We start from the raw sequence: 17,012 nt of genomic DNA on the forward strand, positions 1-17,012 counted from the left end.
ATAACAGAGCTTAAGAATCACTTTATTTCTGTTTTTCTACCTGGCATAGTCAGATCCTTTAATAAAACTCAGTGTCTTTCCGGAGCAGTTTTACCAAGGGATGGATCCTGGGCCAAGGGCAGCGGCCGTGCCCGATGCATCGTGGAGGACGCGCCGGGTGGCAGTGCAGGCTGGTCTGTGAGCACTCCAAATTCCTTTCTCAGGAGACAGTCACCACGTTGGGTGGCACCAGTAAATTAAAGGCTGGAGGCAAGGATCCCTCATCCCTTGAGCAAGCACCAACTGCGAGCATTGGGCAACAGCTTTGAAAACTCCTCTGTGCTGTTTCAGGATGTTGTATCATTGCGGCCAGTGGTGGAATGAGCTGTTCCATCTGTGGCACACAATCCTATCAGGAGGTACGTTAGAAATGTGAAAAGGCAGCAGTTACTTAAAGCAACTGAGAGAAAGGAGAGGCAAGAATGATACTGAGAAGTACTTACTGCGTCTTGCATTTTATTTCTATCCAGTAATGTCTTTGCTGATCCAAAAAGGGTTCAGGGTCATGACGCTGAAGCCATGAGTATTTTTCGTTTGTGCCTTTGAGACTTTGGCACTGCCGTGATGTCTTTCATGTGTTTCCTCAACTCTGCTCCACCAAGGCTGGATGGTACCATTAGATTTTAGAGAAGTCAGAAGTTGGATGCATGGACTTTGTTGGAGGGCTTGAGGAACTTCATTCTTGTAGCAGAAATGTGTCTGGAAGGCCCGTGAGGAACAAAGGATGGGTTTGAAACTAGAGTGTCTGCTTTCGGCATGCGCAGTGTGCAGCAGAAGTAGCAGGAGGGGCAGTAGGGTCATTTAGAAGCAGTTTTTGGTCCCTCTTGTGTACATCAGATCAGTGGTGCTGCTTTTAAGTCAGAGTCTTGTTCTACGAGCACTCAGATAAATGTTGTGCTTGTGGTTCAGCCTAGGGGCTGTGCCCACTGGTGACCCTTGTTCTGAGCAGTCCAGTGACCTGGGCATCGTGTTGTTTGTGATTCTCCTGAAACCTGACACACAGGAGTTCCCCGAATCTGCTCCTAACTTTTGTTGGATTTTCTCCCTTTTGTTTGTATCTGGAGTGGCCACCACCTCGAAGGAAGGCAGCTGGAGAGCCCAGCTGGGCAATCTGAAGCGATGCCTCCTGCCCCCTGCCCCGCGGGTGGGGGTCTCCTGCGTGCCCCACTTGCCCAACTGGTGGCACTCGTTGCTGTCCGTGGTGCTGCTGGCAAGGCCACATGTTCCCATGGAGCCTGGCTCATCACCCGTGCCAGCCCCATGTCCCCAGGCCATTCCCAGGTGTCCCCGCTCGCTCCCACGTGGGCTTTTGACCCCTCCAGTGACACTTCCCTGGCTGAGCATGGCCCGGCAGGAGGAGAGAGCTCTACCCTGTGGCATTCCCATTTCCCAGTGCGTATCCAGGTGGGCACGGGGAGCTTCGCACATCGGGAGAGCTGGTTTTGCAGGAGGGAAAGAGCTGGGCTCCACGGGGGATCCCGCGGCAGCCTCCACGGGGCAGCGTTTGGTTCGGGGCCTGCAGGACCACAGGGAGCAAGGAGGGCACAGGGCAGGTTGGGCTCATTGGAGCTTTCCGTTTGGTGCCGTTCGGCTTTCGGGAAGGACAGGGTGTTTGTTAGCGAGGCTGGATGTCCCCGTGTGAACCTGGAGCGATGGAGCAGGCTCATGTCCAAGCCGTGCGGAGGCCGCGGGGCTTCAGCTGAGCACGAAGGACGAGGAAGAGGGAAACTTCCTTGTGGAGCTGCCAGCAGGTGCTATGAGTGTCCTGGCTGGATGGGAGAGCGTGCTGGATTTTGTTGATTTTTTTTGTTTTGTTTTTAACTACATATATGATGCCTGAACAGCCAAGTCTAGAAACCTCTGAGTTTGTGCTTCGTAGCAAAAGGTAAATCATTGTATCCTGGGGGGAGGGTGTTATTTGAGGGGTAGAACTGAGAGAAACAAGGTTTCCTATTTTATTATATGAGAGATATTTTTCCACTCAAGCCCTGCTTCCTAAATCGTGTCCTTTGTCCAACTGTAAATAGCCAGGTGTGTTGTGTAGGCACGAGGAGGCTCGTTGCGGTCACATAACCATGATCCACTCTGTTCACACAATATTGGGCTGATTTGTTTTATACTTATGGAATTACAGAAATAAAAGCAATTTTACTGGATGGCTCTGGATTTTTTTTCTCGTTTTTCTTTTGCTTTCCTTGCCCTGCTCTGGTCCGTTTGCCGCACATTTGGGGGACACTGAGAAGCCGCTGGGAGCTGTATGGAGAGCCTGAGGGCATTCTTCAGCCGTAAAAGGAATTGCACTCACCAGATCGGGATTTCTTGTGGGTTTTCGTAGCAGCCAAACTAGAAATGGAGCTGAGGCTGCCTTTGGCATTGGGTGAAAGGGAAGGAGTGGCACAATGTGACTGCTGAGAGTTCTTAAAGAACCAGCTAATTCACTTGTAGGGCATGGCAGCACAGACAACAGTGCTGGTTTTGACCCTATCCAGGCCAGCCCCCACTTTGTCTCCCCAGCTGGGGAGCTTGAAATCCTGCTTGCACCGTGACCATGAAAACGCAGCCTTCCTTGTGGTGGTGGGAGACTTTCCACCTGTGCAGGCTGAGGTGCCAGCAAAGCTGCCCTGAAATCCCAGCACAGGGTCTGCGAGGGGAACCTGGGGCTCTGCTTCTCTCTCCAGGACACCCGGAGCTCTGGGGACTGCAGTGTTTGGAGTGGGAAAACCCTACCACCGCTGGAGGTTGTGTTTTGGGATGAGCTTGGATTCATGGGGACATCTGCCCCAAGACGAAAACCTGGAGCTCCCTGGCTAGATGCTGTGATGGAGAAAGGTGTTCACCAAGGGTGATAGGACCCAAACAGGGGGGGGTTTAAAAGCAGTCTGTTTCTAAGCTACTAGATCACTAGCCTGAGGAAAGCAGGTCTCATTTTACCCTGTTTCACCAAGGAATCCACACCAAATTGCCCTCCTATTGCAGTGGCCACCTGCACTGCTATACGAAGGGTCACCCTATCCCGTGGCCTCTCCTGTAGGACTTTCCAGGCCTCTCCGAAGGCTGTGGGTGTTGCATTCCCATGGGTCGGGATGGGAGCAGCGCTCCGGCTCCTTTAGGTATCTTCAGCATCTCCCTTTAATTTGTTTGCTTTGGAGTTGGCTAGATCATGGCCAAGATATTTCTAGTCAGAAGTGTTGCTGTGGCAACCCGGGGCCGCGCTGCCACTTCTGCGGAGCTGATGCCACCAGAAACATCTGCGTGCGCGAGGGCGTCGCGGAGCGCAGGCAGCGCGAGGCCAGCGCTGCCGGGAAGGAGGGAGGAGAGGTCAAGAGCAAGTTAAAATTGGAACAAAAACTGAACATGCCGTCTTGTAGGACCAAGCCTGCTCTCGTCTGCCAAATGTTTTTCCCGGCGTGCCCCTGTTTGTTGCAGTGGCCGGGCCACAAGAGCCACCGCGGTGGCCAAAGTCGCTGTGGTGGCCAGGAGTGGGGCCACGGTGGCCACGCGGGGCGGGAGGGAGCCGTGAGGCCGCGGCCCCTGGTGTTTCCAGCGCGCTGCGGATTTTTGGGCTGCGGTTCGGAGCGCTGTCACGGCCGCTGCCAAGCGTGAGCCTGCAGTGTGTAACCGGCTGCGCTTCCGCCCTGCTTTTCCAGCGGCAGAGCTGAGGTTCTTGGAAGAGCAGCGCCCGGGAGGCTCTCATTGCCCCGGCCTCCTGCGAGGCCGCAGTGGCCTCTCCCCTGGGGGTGCAGGCGACACATGGCCCGAGGGCTGCTCGGGCTCCTTCCCTTCGCAGCCGGTAGCCCCAGGGAGCCGCTCCCTCCTCGCCAGTGCCAGCTCCATGCTGCAGCTCGTGCTGCCCTTGAAAACAGTAAATTTTGCATTTTTCACTCAGCAAACCCCCCCCAAAGCTTGAGTTTGCTTATCATGTAAACACAAGAATCTTCTTCAGTAGCCACTTAAATTCCCACCGTACCCGCAGCAGGGCAGCCAGGGACCGTTTCTGCTGTCCTGACACTGGGAGCCAGTCTTGGACCCAGCTGGAGCCGAAGGCGACTCTCTTTGGGCTGGGACCAGCAGGTGCAAAGCCCCATTTACACCTGTTTTTGTTTTGGTTTGTCTTTAATTCTTCCTTACCCTTTGCAGGAAATTATTGAGTACCCGCGAGGAAACGCGCTTTGCTCCAGCCGCCCGAGCTGTGCCGCGCTCAGCCACCCGCCGCGGGTGTCACCGGCCCCGCTCACCTTATACCTGGCATGAAGCAATTCAGCGGGTGGCAACCACAGCACTGGGCACCCCGGCCCACGGGCCACATCAGGGCTCACTGGAAGCTAAATCGGGAGGCGCGTATTATCACCCGATGGAAACTATTTTTGCTAAATCCATGCTCTAACCATTTTATTGACTCCCAGGACCAGAGAGGAGGGTAGAAGTGATTTCTTTACAAGTCATTTTGCTGTTAAATTTAGCTGTCCTATTTTCATTATCCCCATGGCCTTGGCAGGGGTGCGCCGCCTTCCCTAAAAGGCCTCGTTTCATACAGTAAGTTACTCGCCTCTCCCCTGGCAGATATCTAAGCTTATAAGGTTCGCCTGCTCCGCTCAATAGCGGTATCGGGCATCAATCTGGGCGATCAGCACCCGTGCCGCGCGTTGGCGCCCGGCTCCACGGCTTCCCATGCGGCCGCGGATGCGGCTGTCAGGATGAGGCCGTGGCCTGGGATCGCCTGATTTGGATGCGGAGCATTGTGGCGCGGCCGGAAGATCGGGATGAGCGGGAGCATCGCGGCCTTTCCTCCGGCGCCAGGCTGCGTGTTGAGCCTGTGGGTCAGAGCGCCTGAAGTTGAGGGCATGGGAAGGTGCCAGGTGGTGGTGCTAAAAAGAAAAATAAAGGTCTGGAAACTCTTTTTTCCTGGCCGCTTTCTCCATATTGCCGAATGTGTTCACCCCAGCTCAGGTGGGACAGAGCGGAGGTTCCCGCAGCTTTTGAGCTTTGAGCCACATTCTGGAGATCAGAGGGGGAAACAGCCTTTGCTTCCACCAGAAATTCCCCCTCCCGAAGCTCCCCCTTCCTTCACAGAGGAATTTCCCCACGGACCTTGGGGGAGCCCTCGTTAGGGCAGCGGTTCTGGGGTGCCGCAGGGCTGTGCAAGGGGAGCTGGGCGCTCTCCTACTTCCTGCATCCACCGCACAGCCGGGAATTGGGGATAATTCAGGAATTCATCCTGTGTCGAGCCAGAGCCCGTGTCCTCAGCCCCCGGTGCATCTCCCTCCTGCCTCTGCCCCCAGGCCAGCAGCCCGGTCCCCTTTCGGGAGCGGGGAAGGCGGGTGGCGCCGCCGGCCCAGCCCCGGGCCATGTAGGGCACCGGCTGCACCCAACCCAGCGCTTATAGGAGGAGGAAGCCCCGGCCCCGCGCAGACGAGGAAACCCGGCTGCCCAGATGTGCGCCGAGAGACGCCGCTAGCGAGTCCTTTTATTTTTTTCTCTTTTTTTACCCCTCCTCTCTGCAAACGCCGGCACTGGGGCGAGCGCAGCCCTCTCTGCGTGCGGGGCGGCAGCGGGAGCCTCCTGCGTCCCGCCGACGCCGCAGCCATGGGGCAGAAGTGCATGGACAGGGTGTCGTCCTTCCTCTTCGAGTACGACACCCCGCGCATGGTGCTGGTGCGCAACAAGAAGGTGGGACTCACCTTCCGCCTCATCCAGCTCATCGTCCTCACGTACATCATCGGGTAAGGTTTCGGCACCCCGGCGCGCTCCCCCCGGCTTCGGGCATTGCCCCCTCGGGTGGCTGGAGCAACTCCTCCATCTCAGCCCTGTCCCGCCAGCGGCTCCAGCTTAGGGAAGGCAGGGAGCCAACCGGGGGGCTGGGAGCGGAGCGGGGCAGCGTGTCCTTGTGGCACCCCAACCGCAGGACCAGGTGGGCATTTGCTTTTGGGATGCTCCTCTGCAGCCCCCTCGGTCCCTACCGCCCACCAGCTTCCTGCCCCTGGCTCCTGGCACCACGGACATGCTGGGACCCAAAGGGTCTGGACACGACCGCCTTGGGATAGGGAACTGGAAAGAAGCGACTGCTTGGAGCGCAGTGGCTCGAGCTGCCGAGCTAAAATTGGGACTAGCAGCAAGGAAGATACAAAAAAGAAAAACCCACAGGCCAGGGTGGGAGATCGTGGGGGCGGTGTTGGCTGCAGAACGTCAGCACGAGGTCACGGCGATTCCTCCGCTCACGAGCGCTGCCAGGGTGAATGTCCCACTACTGTCCCGCCAGGCTGCTCTGGCCAGCCCTGGCATCCCGCTCGCTGCTCCCAGCTCCTCTTTCCCATCGGCAGCACGCCGGCATGCTCAGCATTCCTCTCTCTCCTCATTTGGCCAGCAGATATTTATTTATTTGCAACTTGCCTACTTATTTGCTAGCTTCCTGTGCGCAAGCCTCTGCTGCGGGCGGCGCCTCCACGTGCTGTGCACCTATATCCGGAGATAACGGCGGCCATGCTGCGCTGTGCCCGCTTCTGCCTGCGCGGTGGCCTCCGGGCCGTTGTCTCCCACATAGGGTGCCACAATGTAAAAAAGAGCAATTCTGTGCCCGAATCTCCCCTCCTGGGCGCTGGTGGAGGAAATGCCTCAGAGATGTTCATAGAGAGGCGGTGGATGGTGGCCAATGTCCCCCTGCCGGGGTTTCTGTTTCCTTCCTCTCTGGGGCCCAAGCAAGGGCTGACAAAAACCAGATCGCTCCTTTTTTAGCACCCAGCGCCGCTCCCCGCCGCCGTCACTGGCCCATGTTTACAGTCTCCCTGTGTCACAGTTAATTCCCTGCTGAAGGTTACTTGGTGCCAGGCCCTAAAAACTGTGCACACGGGCAGGACGCTCCACATGGCGGCCGGTGGGGTCCCCATGTGGCCCCAACGCGGGATGGCGCAGGTGAGGCCTGCTGCGGATGTGAGCTCGGCAATACTCCCGCTGTCCCCTCCATCGGCCCTAGGTGGGTTTTCCTCTACGAGAAGGGCTACCAGTCGCAGGACTCCATTGTCAGCTCAGTGTCGGTGAAGCTCAAGGGGCTGACTCTGACCAACGAGAGCCGCCTGGGCCCCCACATCTGGGACGTGGTCGACTATGTCTTCCCGCCTCAGGTAAGGAGGTCGCACGGGCCGTGGTCGGGCTCTTCCCCACTACTGTGTTGCCCCAGCAAGGTGCCCCTGTGGCCACAAGTGGGTCGAGTCCAGGGCCCACTTCTGAGTGCCACAGAGCACCATGGTGTCGGATGTCTTCAGAGGAGACCATCCTTGTCCTTCGGAGCTGGCGATGTATCTCCTCTGCTTGGTGACAGCTCCCCAGGGCCACCTGCCAGCGGGTTTCAGAGCTGCACCCAGAGGCAGGCGGGAGAGGAAAGCCCAGCGCCAGGTCTCAGCTGGGCCCATTTGTCTCTGCAGGGCGACAACTCTTTTGTGGTGATGACCAACTTCATTATCACCCCTGGACAGAAGCAAGGAACATGCCCTGAGGTAGCTGCTGTTACTTCCATCCTAGGAAGCTTCCTACGCTTTGGGTCAGGCGGTGGCATGGAGGAAGGAGTTGGCTTCGCTGCTCTTCCTCACAACAAGTTTGGGGAGGGTATGAGCCAGGCACCATGCTGCTGGTTTTGGCTTGGAAGTGCGATGTGTCGACATCTGTTTTGGTGAAAATGGCAGGAATCCACTTTCATTTTCCTCCCTTCTGGAGACAGTGGAGCAGAGGAGGCTCAAGGCCATGGCCAGCCTGGAAAAAGGCATCCTCCCAGGGAATTAAAAAAAAAAAATCCCACCTCTTCCTTAGTCAATGCGGCCTCCTTAGCCCAGGAAGCTGCACACAGACAAGGCTCTGGCTGCAGCTGAGCAGCGTTTCCCCGGGTGCCCATGGTGAGTGTCCAGCCATGCTGTGGGGCAGGAGGGAGAAGCCCCGGTGACCCTGGGCCGATGCGGAGCCATGTCTGCTTGCTTGTCCCCACAGCTGCCGGACGCCGGGCTCTGCGAGCGGGACGGCGACTGCAGCCAGGGCAAGTACAGCCGCCACGGGCAAGGTAGGTGGCCACAGCTCAGCAGGGTCCCCAGGTCTTGGAGACCTTGGGTTGGTGGCTGATGGGGAGTCTACGCAGCATCCTGAGTGTGGGTCCCACCTGGCTGGCCTTGCTTTTTCCTTCCTAAAGATACCTGAGCTGAAAAATGTATTCCCAATAAAAATTTAATCCAGATTAAACCCACATTTCCACAAAGCTGGTATCTTTCTAATGGCAAGGCATTTTCTGAAATGTGTTTTAGCAAGAAACATGTCCAGTTGCTCCTCTGTACGATGACAGTGCGAGAGAAGTTCCTGCTCCAAAACAAGAGGGCAGAATTAAATGCACTTTTTACGAAAGAGTGCCAAAACACCAGGTACTTTGTGCCTCAGTGTCTGTGATGGGGTTAGTACTCCAATCATAAATCCCATATATATAGATCCCATAAATCCCACATCTGGCCCATTAAAAGGTATCACACTGGGATTTTCCAGTATCCAGGGTGTGAATGACTGTCTGTCTTCTCTGCAGGGCTCATGACTGGCAAGTGTGTGAATTTCAACAGCTCTGTGAAGACCTGTGAGATCTTTGGCTGGTGTCCCGTTGAAGTAGACTATCACGTTCCTAAGTAAGAAATTATGTGGTTGCCTCCTATTTTCCAGCCCAGAGATGGCACTAGCAGCATGTAGCATAGGGTAGAGCAAAGTCAGGCCCTCTACCCTTGCTCACTGTGCATTTGTGGTTTCTTAACCTCACCAAAATTCCTCCCTGTCCTCTGGCAGGCAGTTTTCTGTGTCCTTTTCTGTGTCTCTTGGGGGATCTTCTACTTAGAAAGGCCAGAAACAAGATCATCGGTTTTGCTGGATTCTGCCTGCCCTGGTTTTTGAATGCATCTCCACCAAATGGGCCCTTTCCTAGAGGCTGGACATGTGTCAACACTTGTGTTTTTCAGCCCTGCCTTGCTGATGGAAGCAGAAAATTTCACCTTGTTCATTAAGAACAGTATCACCTTCCCCAGGTTCAAGGTGTCCAGGTAAGAAGAGATTTGGGAGGGACGGCTTCTGCTCCAGCTGTAGCTCTAGGGGGAAAATGGCTCAGGTAATTGGACACTTCATGTGGGAGATGCAGTCCCACATCAGCAAACCCAAGAGCCAAATCAGCTGATAGGAACTGAGACATTTCCGCCAGTGCCCTCTTTCCCAAACCCATCCTGCTGCTGGTGGCCTCAGCTACAAGAGAGTTTCTGGGATTACGTTCCCTTGAGTTGCCTCATATGATGCACATGATGATACAGTTTTTCTCCCATTTTTCTTCTCCTTTCTCCCCTAAAGAAAATAGTAAAATACCCAATGCGACAGTGGGAAGACAGCAGACTTGGTTTGCAAGGGTCAGCAGGAAAGTCGGGCTGCAAAATTCCTGCACTCCGTGGCCTCTTTGCACCAGGCCTGGCTGATGACCCACCCACCAAGATCAGGGGAAACTTCCTGCCTTTGATCACTGCTGCTAATTAACTGCTGAGCACAAATGATGGGATGGGGCTGATTGAGGCACAAGACTTTCATCGAGGCCATGGAGACTTCACAGGACTATTTTTAGGTGAAAGTGCGAAAGAGGACAGCAGGCAAGAAACTATCCTTTCCTTTTCATCCTTTCTGGACAAGATAGCAAAAAAATGCTAAAAGTCGAAGCTCTAAGATGCATTATCCTTGAGCTCTTCCAAACAAAAACAATTTGTGTACGAAGCAACACATGGCAGATCCCACGGAGGAGCCGACAGGCGAACCAGCGATGCAGCTGGGAAGGATGACAGAGGCCACAGGAGGGCTTGCAAACCTGGGGGAGGAAGGAGAAGTCAGGGTGCACAGACATGGGCAGCAGCCAAAATTGCAAGTCAAAATCAGAAGTAGAGATCAGGGAAAACTCAATAGAGGTCTCCTCTGCAGAAGGAGGTTCAGGAAGGTTTCAAGCTGCTGGTGGGGCAGGAGAAACCAGAGAAGAGCAGGGTGTCCCACCCAGAGGAGACAGACCCACATGGATGGAGACCCATCTGTCCACCCGAGGGATGTCCCATGGGTCAGAGGAGGCCAAGGACAGAGCAATCTCACCCAGCTGTGAAGTTATCCTACTTTGAGCCACAGACTGGTTTGGAGACTTCCAGAGACCCTCTCCGACCCAAAATATTCAGCTGGTCTGTGATTCAGGCTTAGTCTGTGACACTATTTTTCCTTCACAGGCGCAACTTAGTTGAGAGCGTCACCAAGCAGTACCTGAAGAAATGCACATACCACAAAGTCACGGACTCCTTGTGCCCCGTGTTTGATCTGGGATACATAGTGAAGGAATCAGGGCAAAACTTCACCCTCCTGGCTGTTAAGGTACTTACATTTCAGTGGATGTTTCTCGCTGGCATTGGGAAGGGGGCCAGCAGGGCCAGTGGAGGGATCACCCCATGGCTGTTGAGACAAGAGGAATCTGTTTTTTTTAGGGATTTGTGTGGCAAGGTCTGAATTAGCTCTTAAAGATAAGGAATTTCCTCAAACATGACCTAATATTTAAGCCTTTCTGGGGAACTCTCCTGTGAGACTGACAGATTTGGCCTACTGACAGGAAATCCAGGATTCGGTTTGTTTTAATTTGTGTAACTAATGAGTAGAGTTGCCTGGCCAAATCCTCTTTGTTTGAGTTCTGAAACCTCAGCCAAAAAGTCAAATATCGGTCATGGCACAGTGTGAGGTCTGCAGCGTCCCTCCAGGCTCAAAACCAAAACTCTGCCTTATATTTCTCATGCATCTCTCATATATGCAAGAGTAGCAGCATCTCACAGCCTTAAGCCCACTCTTCAGTCATTAAACTGAATCAGACTTGCATGTATTAAAGATGCACAAGGAAAACCTCTACGGTGTAGTTAGTACCTGGAGCAGCTCATATCTATGCCTGGACTCAGGAAGCTGAGCCAGGAGCAAGCGGGTGGGATTCAGTATTCCATGCGGGAGCAAGCCTGGCCGCGCGGGGACGGCGCTGCGCTGTGACGCGGCCTCTCTCCGCTGCAGGGAGGCGTCGTGGGCATCACCATAGACTGGAACTGCGACCTCGACTGGCCCATCCGCCACTGCAAACCCATCTACCAGTTCCATGGCCTCTACAACGACGACAGCAACGTCTCCCCCGGCTTCAACTTCAGGTCAGGGATTGTCTTTCCAGCCAAAAGGTGACGTCTTGGTGGGATGCCACCGCATTTGCCACAGGAAATGGGGCTCTAAGTGCCAGTGGAGGCACGGGAGGGTGACGTGCCTGCAGCCAAGGGTCCTTGGAGGGCATGGAAGGGGATGGGACTGCGGGTGTTGGGGTCCTGTCCTGCTCCGTGGGGCTGTTGAACACCCCAGCAAGCTCGTAACGCTGCTTGTCTAATTGGGCAGATATGCCAAGTACTACAAGGAGGATGGGTTGGACAAGAGGACGCTGTACAAGGTCTTCGGGATCCGCTTCGATATCCTGGTGAATGGCAAGGTGAGGGTGGGGGCACCGATGCCAGCGAGGACCTTGTGTGGGTACCTGCACCCTTAGGGCTCTTGATGGCCATCAGGGAGGAGGGAAGAGGGGAGTCTTGTTTTAGGGGCTGCATTGACCTGCAGTTTGGTCTCCAGTGTTGTCCCAGGACGGGGAGGAACTCTCAGGGTCTGCCCAATACCCAAGATATCTAAATTTTCCTGTTTGAGCAATGAGCTCCAAGCCAGTTCTCCACCAGCTCCAGTCTGTCTCTGTGCAGTGGTGAATTCTGTGGTGTGGGCTGCTCTTTAGCTGAGCTCCCATCTGCACCTATTGCCACATTTCATTTTCCTTGGCTGATGCTGACTCATCACCTCGTTCCTCTGATTTTTTTCAGGCGGGAAAATTTGATATTATCCCAACTATGACCACAATAGGCTCTGGAATTGGTATTTTTGGAGTGGTAAGTTCAGATATTTCCAAACCCTAAAAAGAAACTTATTAAGAATTATTAATAAGTGACCTCCATGTAATGTGTCCCTGAGTCCAGCAAAATGCCAGTTCTTGCTCAGACAGCAAGGGACATGAAAAGGAACAAGGGAACTGCTCTCTTGCCTTGCGTTGCTCAGGGAAATAGGTGTCCACTAATGACAAGCCCACATGAACACCGCTTAGCAGGATCTGCCATCTTGCTTCAGCTTGAAGGCTTTCATGGGAGAGCCATGTCTTGGTACATCCCCAATGGTTTCTGAAGTAGAATCAGTATTGGGGTGATTTGGATGGGTTTTGGAGGTGAGGGGCAGCGTTTTGTGCCAGAGGGAAAGCTGAGATACAGTTTAGTTATGGCCACTGAAGGCCAAAAACCAAAGTGTGCTGGACTCTGAATAAAGTTGACCTAAACCTCCTGGTATTGAATCCCTCACGCTTCCCTCTCTCCACGCTCTTGGCACTTGATTGTACCCTTGGGCTACACACGCTCAAGCAGTGGCCAAGCCCTAGTTTGGGGGCAAACTGAAACCTTTGGAATGAGGCTGGAAGGTATAGGATGGCCTAGGTGGCCAGGAGACCAGCTCCAACCTACACTTTGGTTTATGCCATGCTTCAATTTAAGGCCTCTGTCCTCTGCGACCTGCTGCTGTTGCATTTCCTCCAAGGACGGGACTACTACAAGCAGAAGAAATTCAAATACGCGGAACCGGAGCCGGTGAGTAACAGTTGAAGCCTCCTGTGCGTGCGGATGTGCAGGGGCCAGGATGCCACAACAGGCACGATGTTTAACCCTGAGGGGGACCAGGCACCTTCTCTGAGCTAGTTGTCCCCTGGGATTGTCAGGAGCTTGAACCCAAGCTTGAACCTCCTCTCCAAAATTATATAGACCTTCTGCAGGAGGTGGTAGTAATTGTAACGGCGCCTACATTTTCATCCAAAAATGTGCTTGGACCCTGTGGGTTAGAAGTGGCTCCTCTGTAGCCATTTTCACTGGTGTTAGTTAAAAAAAAATGAAAAAAATGAATATTTTCTCTCATTCAATCCCAGTCAAAGTCACATAAGAAGGAGGAGAAGCTGGACAACCAGCAGTGAGAGGTGAGCGGAGCTGCCCTCGCCCCGTCACCCCCTGGCAGACCCTCCTCCTCCTCCTCCTCTCCCAAACCGCCACCATCATCCCCTTCGGCAGCGCCGGGGCCCCAGCGGGGAGAGCGCTGCGGGTGCCTGGAGCAGCTCCGAACTGAGGAAAAGTGGAAAACGACGTAGCCGGAGCCGCCCGCGGAGTCCGGCTGCTGTCCGGAGCCCCGCGAGCCGCCGCGCGTGGCCGCTCAGCGTGCGGACGGGCCCCGTCCTGCGCGCCGGCTGCACCGGCTGCCACAGCGCCTCCTCCTCCGGAGCGGCCGGGAAAAAAGATTATTTTGTAAGAGTGTATTTTACTAAAAAAATAAAGAAACTTCTAATTTTTCTACTACATGTCCCCGCGGCGCAGTGTTGCGGTGGGTGCCAGTGGCCTGGGCTCTCCAGCACAGAGCAGTCACACATGCCAAGCGTCCGGCTTCCCCATGCGCTGCCTCTCCCACCGCTCACCTCCCGGCCTCCGCTCCTTCCTCCGTGCCCTCCGGAGGAAACTTTGCCGCTGCCACTTGGGAACTGGCTTGTACCCACCCCAGGGAGGTCGCAGAAGAGGCTGCAGGGGTTGTGTTTCTGTCAGCAAAATGCGGGTGATGCTGGTGGGGAGCTCGAGCTAAGGGACCTGCGTGCAGGCGCGGGAGGGAAGACACTCGCACCAGCGCGGGCGAAATTCAGATGGGTGTCCAGGAAGCTCCCTGGAGCTCAGCCGGCTGATTTTGTCCCATCTCTGCAGTCACACAAGAGGCCTGTGGTGCCAAGGACCAGTGGATACACAGAGGAAAGGCTCCCTGCAGCCAGCAGAGGGGACTGGAAGACCGTGGCTCTCGTCCCTGTGCTCCTGGGTTTGAAACCGGAGCAGAGGCAGCAGGGACAGAGGCTCAGGGAACCCTTGGGCTCTGCTTAAACTGCTCCAGGAGCAGCTCCAGGGTTGCTGCCTCCTGCTTAATCCTTCAATCTGCTTTTAGCGCAAAGTCCCCGTTCCCTCCTAGGAGGGAATTAAAAGGCAGAATAGGAATTTAGGAAAGATGCTATTTGAAAATGATCCTTTGTAGTTGTTATTCTAAACCTCTGAGCAGGGATCCTTAAAAATCCCAAGGGATGCTTTTAAAAAAAAAAAAAAAAAGGAAGCTTTATTTTCATTTCTTTGTGTGCTTTTCAAAATATGAATATTTTGGGATCCTTTTTCTTTGCTTTTCATTCACCAACCACTTCTGCAACCACCAAAGAGAGAGAATTTTTTTCCTTAACCAGCAAAATCATCATGGCGTCCCCGTCCCAGGGCCGGTGGCATTCAGGGCAACACCATGCAGCGCGACAGCTTTTACAGGTGAGTCAGCAGCTGCCTGATTTTACCTGCTGGTCCCCTCTGCACCCAGTAAGAATATTTATTATTCAGCTGCACAGCTGGCAGCTCCCGATTTATGATCATCTGTAAGGGTTACCGGACTGCACCTTCAGTAAATACATCTTTTTGTCCCCTCAGGCTCAGTTACTCTGAAGGAAACCAAGTGGCGCGGATATTTCGGAAGAGCGATTGCAGGAATCCTTATTCTGCAGCAGTTTGCTCTTTGTGCACAGTCCCCAGCACAAGGAGACCTGGTTTCCACCCGGCACTTCCAGACACTGTAACAACACAAATTAAAAATTAATATGTTTGAAGTATTCTCAGCTCGTTTTCACCCAGAAAGCGCTCTGGAAACATTAGCAGCCAACTCTGCCTAGATATAGGAATAGCAAGGTCTAATGTGAATGTTGCTGCAGCATTATGGTCTAAGCCTCCAAGAGAAACATTCTCCAGGACTTGTCCTGCCCTGATCACGGTGCTTTATGGGATTGTTACTCCTGTATCATGGAAAGGGAATGTGGGACACTTTCCTTTTTTTTTTTTTTTTCCCTGGAAGAGATAGCAGGCAGCTCACAACCAGCTGGCCCGGTTCTTACTCTGCGTCGAGTGACCATCTGCTCTGGAGGGGATGGTTCAGAGCCTGGTCCCAGGGCTCATCCCATGCTGGTGGAGCCTGGGGACCTTTTGTGCTGGTCCGAAACAAGCCCTGGAGTCTTTCCTGCCTCCTCCCATCAGTCATGGAAGCTTTTTCATGGGGAAAAAAAAAAAAAAAAAAGGAGTATGTATGTATGTATGTATGTATGTATGTATGTATGTATTTCAGCTGCTGGCAACTTCCCTGGCCAAAAAATGTGTTTTTTGGGAGGATGGCCCCGGTCCCCATAGTCAGGCCCATGAACCCCTGCCCAGCCAGCAGCCCTGGGCCTCCAGCATCCCCCAGTGTAGTCAGCTATAAAATGTATTGTTATTGTTAGTAGTAATATATTATTAATATATTGATGCATATAAGTAGTTTATATAATAATAACAACAACAACAACAACAGCAATAACCCCCGGGGCGGGGCGGGCCCGGGAGGCTGCAGCCAATGGGCGCGGGCGGTTATTTACACGCTGCGGAGCCGCTTCCCGCTCCGCCAATGGGGGCCGAGATGGGCGGCGCGGGGCGCCCTGATTGGCCGAGGCGCGGGCGCTTTTGCCGGGCGCCGGGAGCGGCGGCGCCGCCGGAGCGGAGCGGAGCGGAGCGGCCGGAGCGCGGGGCCGGTGAGCGCGGGCGGGGGCGGGGGGAGGCCCCGCGGGAGCCGCTCGTGACGCTGCGGGCGGGTAAACACGGGTGGGTTAAACCCCCCGCTCCGGGTGCCCCCGCACGAGGGATGGGGGTTTCTGCATGCGGAGCTCTGTGCATGTGTCTTTATTTATTTATTTATGTGGTGTGTGTGATGGCTGCAGCTCGTGTAGCTGGGAGAGAGCCTGGTCCTCCAGGCCAGGTCATGGAGGCTTCTGGCTGCATAGCCGGTCCTGGTGCTGGTCCAGGTGCAGTTTCCAGCCTGACCATCTCCCCTTGATGCTGCGCTGGTGCAGCCTGAGCATGGACCCTGCTGAAGAGCTTTTCAGCACCTGATGGCCTCTGCTCTCTTGTGGCAGGAACATCCTCCTGTCCTTGTGCGCTCCTGGCCCTGCGGCTGCAGCGGGGAGGTCTAGGGGAAGGCAGCAGCGCTCTGGTCGCGGGAAGAAGGAGGTAACGCTCACTGCGAGAGCTCATGTGGCTCAGACCTTGGCTGGGTTGAAGAGGTGGCACTGTGCCCTGCTTGTCACCCTGTGTTGCAGCCAGGGCACAGCGTCTCCTCCACGTGCCGCTGTCCCTCCCTTGGGGTTATGGAAGGGTGCATGGAGCTGGTCACTTGTGCCAGCCGCTGCTGAACAGGGAGTGTCCTGTCTGCAGGACAAGTCTTTCCTGAAGCTTCAGTGCCGGCCTTGGAAGAGCCTTTGCAAACTCATCTCTCTGGTGGAGCGGGGGAAGGAAGAACCGCTTTTCTAGGAGGTTTTAGGGAGAGTGTTTCTAATAGGTTGGGGTGGTTTGGGGCTCTAGAGCATTTCACAAGCTTGTGGAGGGGAAGGGATGTGCTGGTGGGGAGCTTGGTGTGAAGATGAGGTCTGTGCTGGAGCTGAGGAGGCAGCTTCTCTGATACTAGCTGAAATCGATACAGGCAATTACTGCGCCTTGGGAAGGTGCCTGGTGAGAACATGCCCTTTACACCTGAAAGCCCAGGTGAGGAACCATGGACAGCATCTGTCCAGCAGCTCAAAATCCTGGGAAGCAAGACGGGGGAGGCAGGGTCTGGTATGAGCAGCACCTGCGGCTGGGGGCTCTTGGGGGAGCCCATCTTGAGGGAAAACCAGATGTGTGTTAGTCCTCATCGGACTTCCTCCTCTTAGATCTCTGCTCAATGCTGCAGACCCCTCTTTTGCTCCTCTGATCTTCAGTCCCTATTCTCTAATGTTGGTTGCC

General features: G+C 54.6%; 1 protein-coding gene across 1 annotated transcript; it reads left to right on the plus strand.

Moving 5' to 3' along the window:
- The first annotated feature begins 5,622 nt into the window (after positions 1-5,622).
- Positions 5,623-13,139, plus strand: P2RX1 (purinergic receptor P2X 1). The gene is made up of 12 exons (XM_010220128.2): positions 5,623-5,759; positions 7,007-7,154; positions 7,455-7,526; positions 8,011-8,080; positions 8,588-8,684; positions 9,009-9,089; positions 10,290-10,431; positions 11,107-11,237; positions 11,473-11,563; positions 11,940-12,005; positions 12,654-12,746; positions 13,079-13,139. Exons 1-12 carry the CDS (start codon positions 5,623-5,625, stop codon positions 13,121-13,123), a joined length of 1,173 nt encoding a protein of 390 aa, XP_010218430.1. The 3' UTR covers positions 13,124-13,139.
- The last annotated feature ends 3,873 nt before the right edge of the window (positions 13,140-17,012 follow it).

The sequence above is a fragment of the Tinamus guttatus genome, unplaced genomic scaffold (genome assembly GCF_059628265.1).
Source record: "Tinamus guttatus ecotype Peru unplaced genomic scaffold, ASM5962826v1 Tinamus_guttatus_pri_ptg000356l, whole genome shotgun sequence".
NCBI classification, from domain to species: Eukaryota; Metazoa; Chordata; class Aves; order Tinamiformes; family Tinamidae; genus Tinamus; species Tinamus guttatus.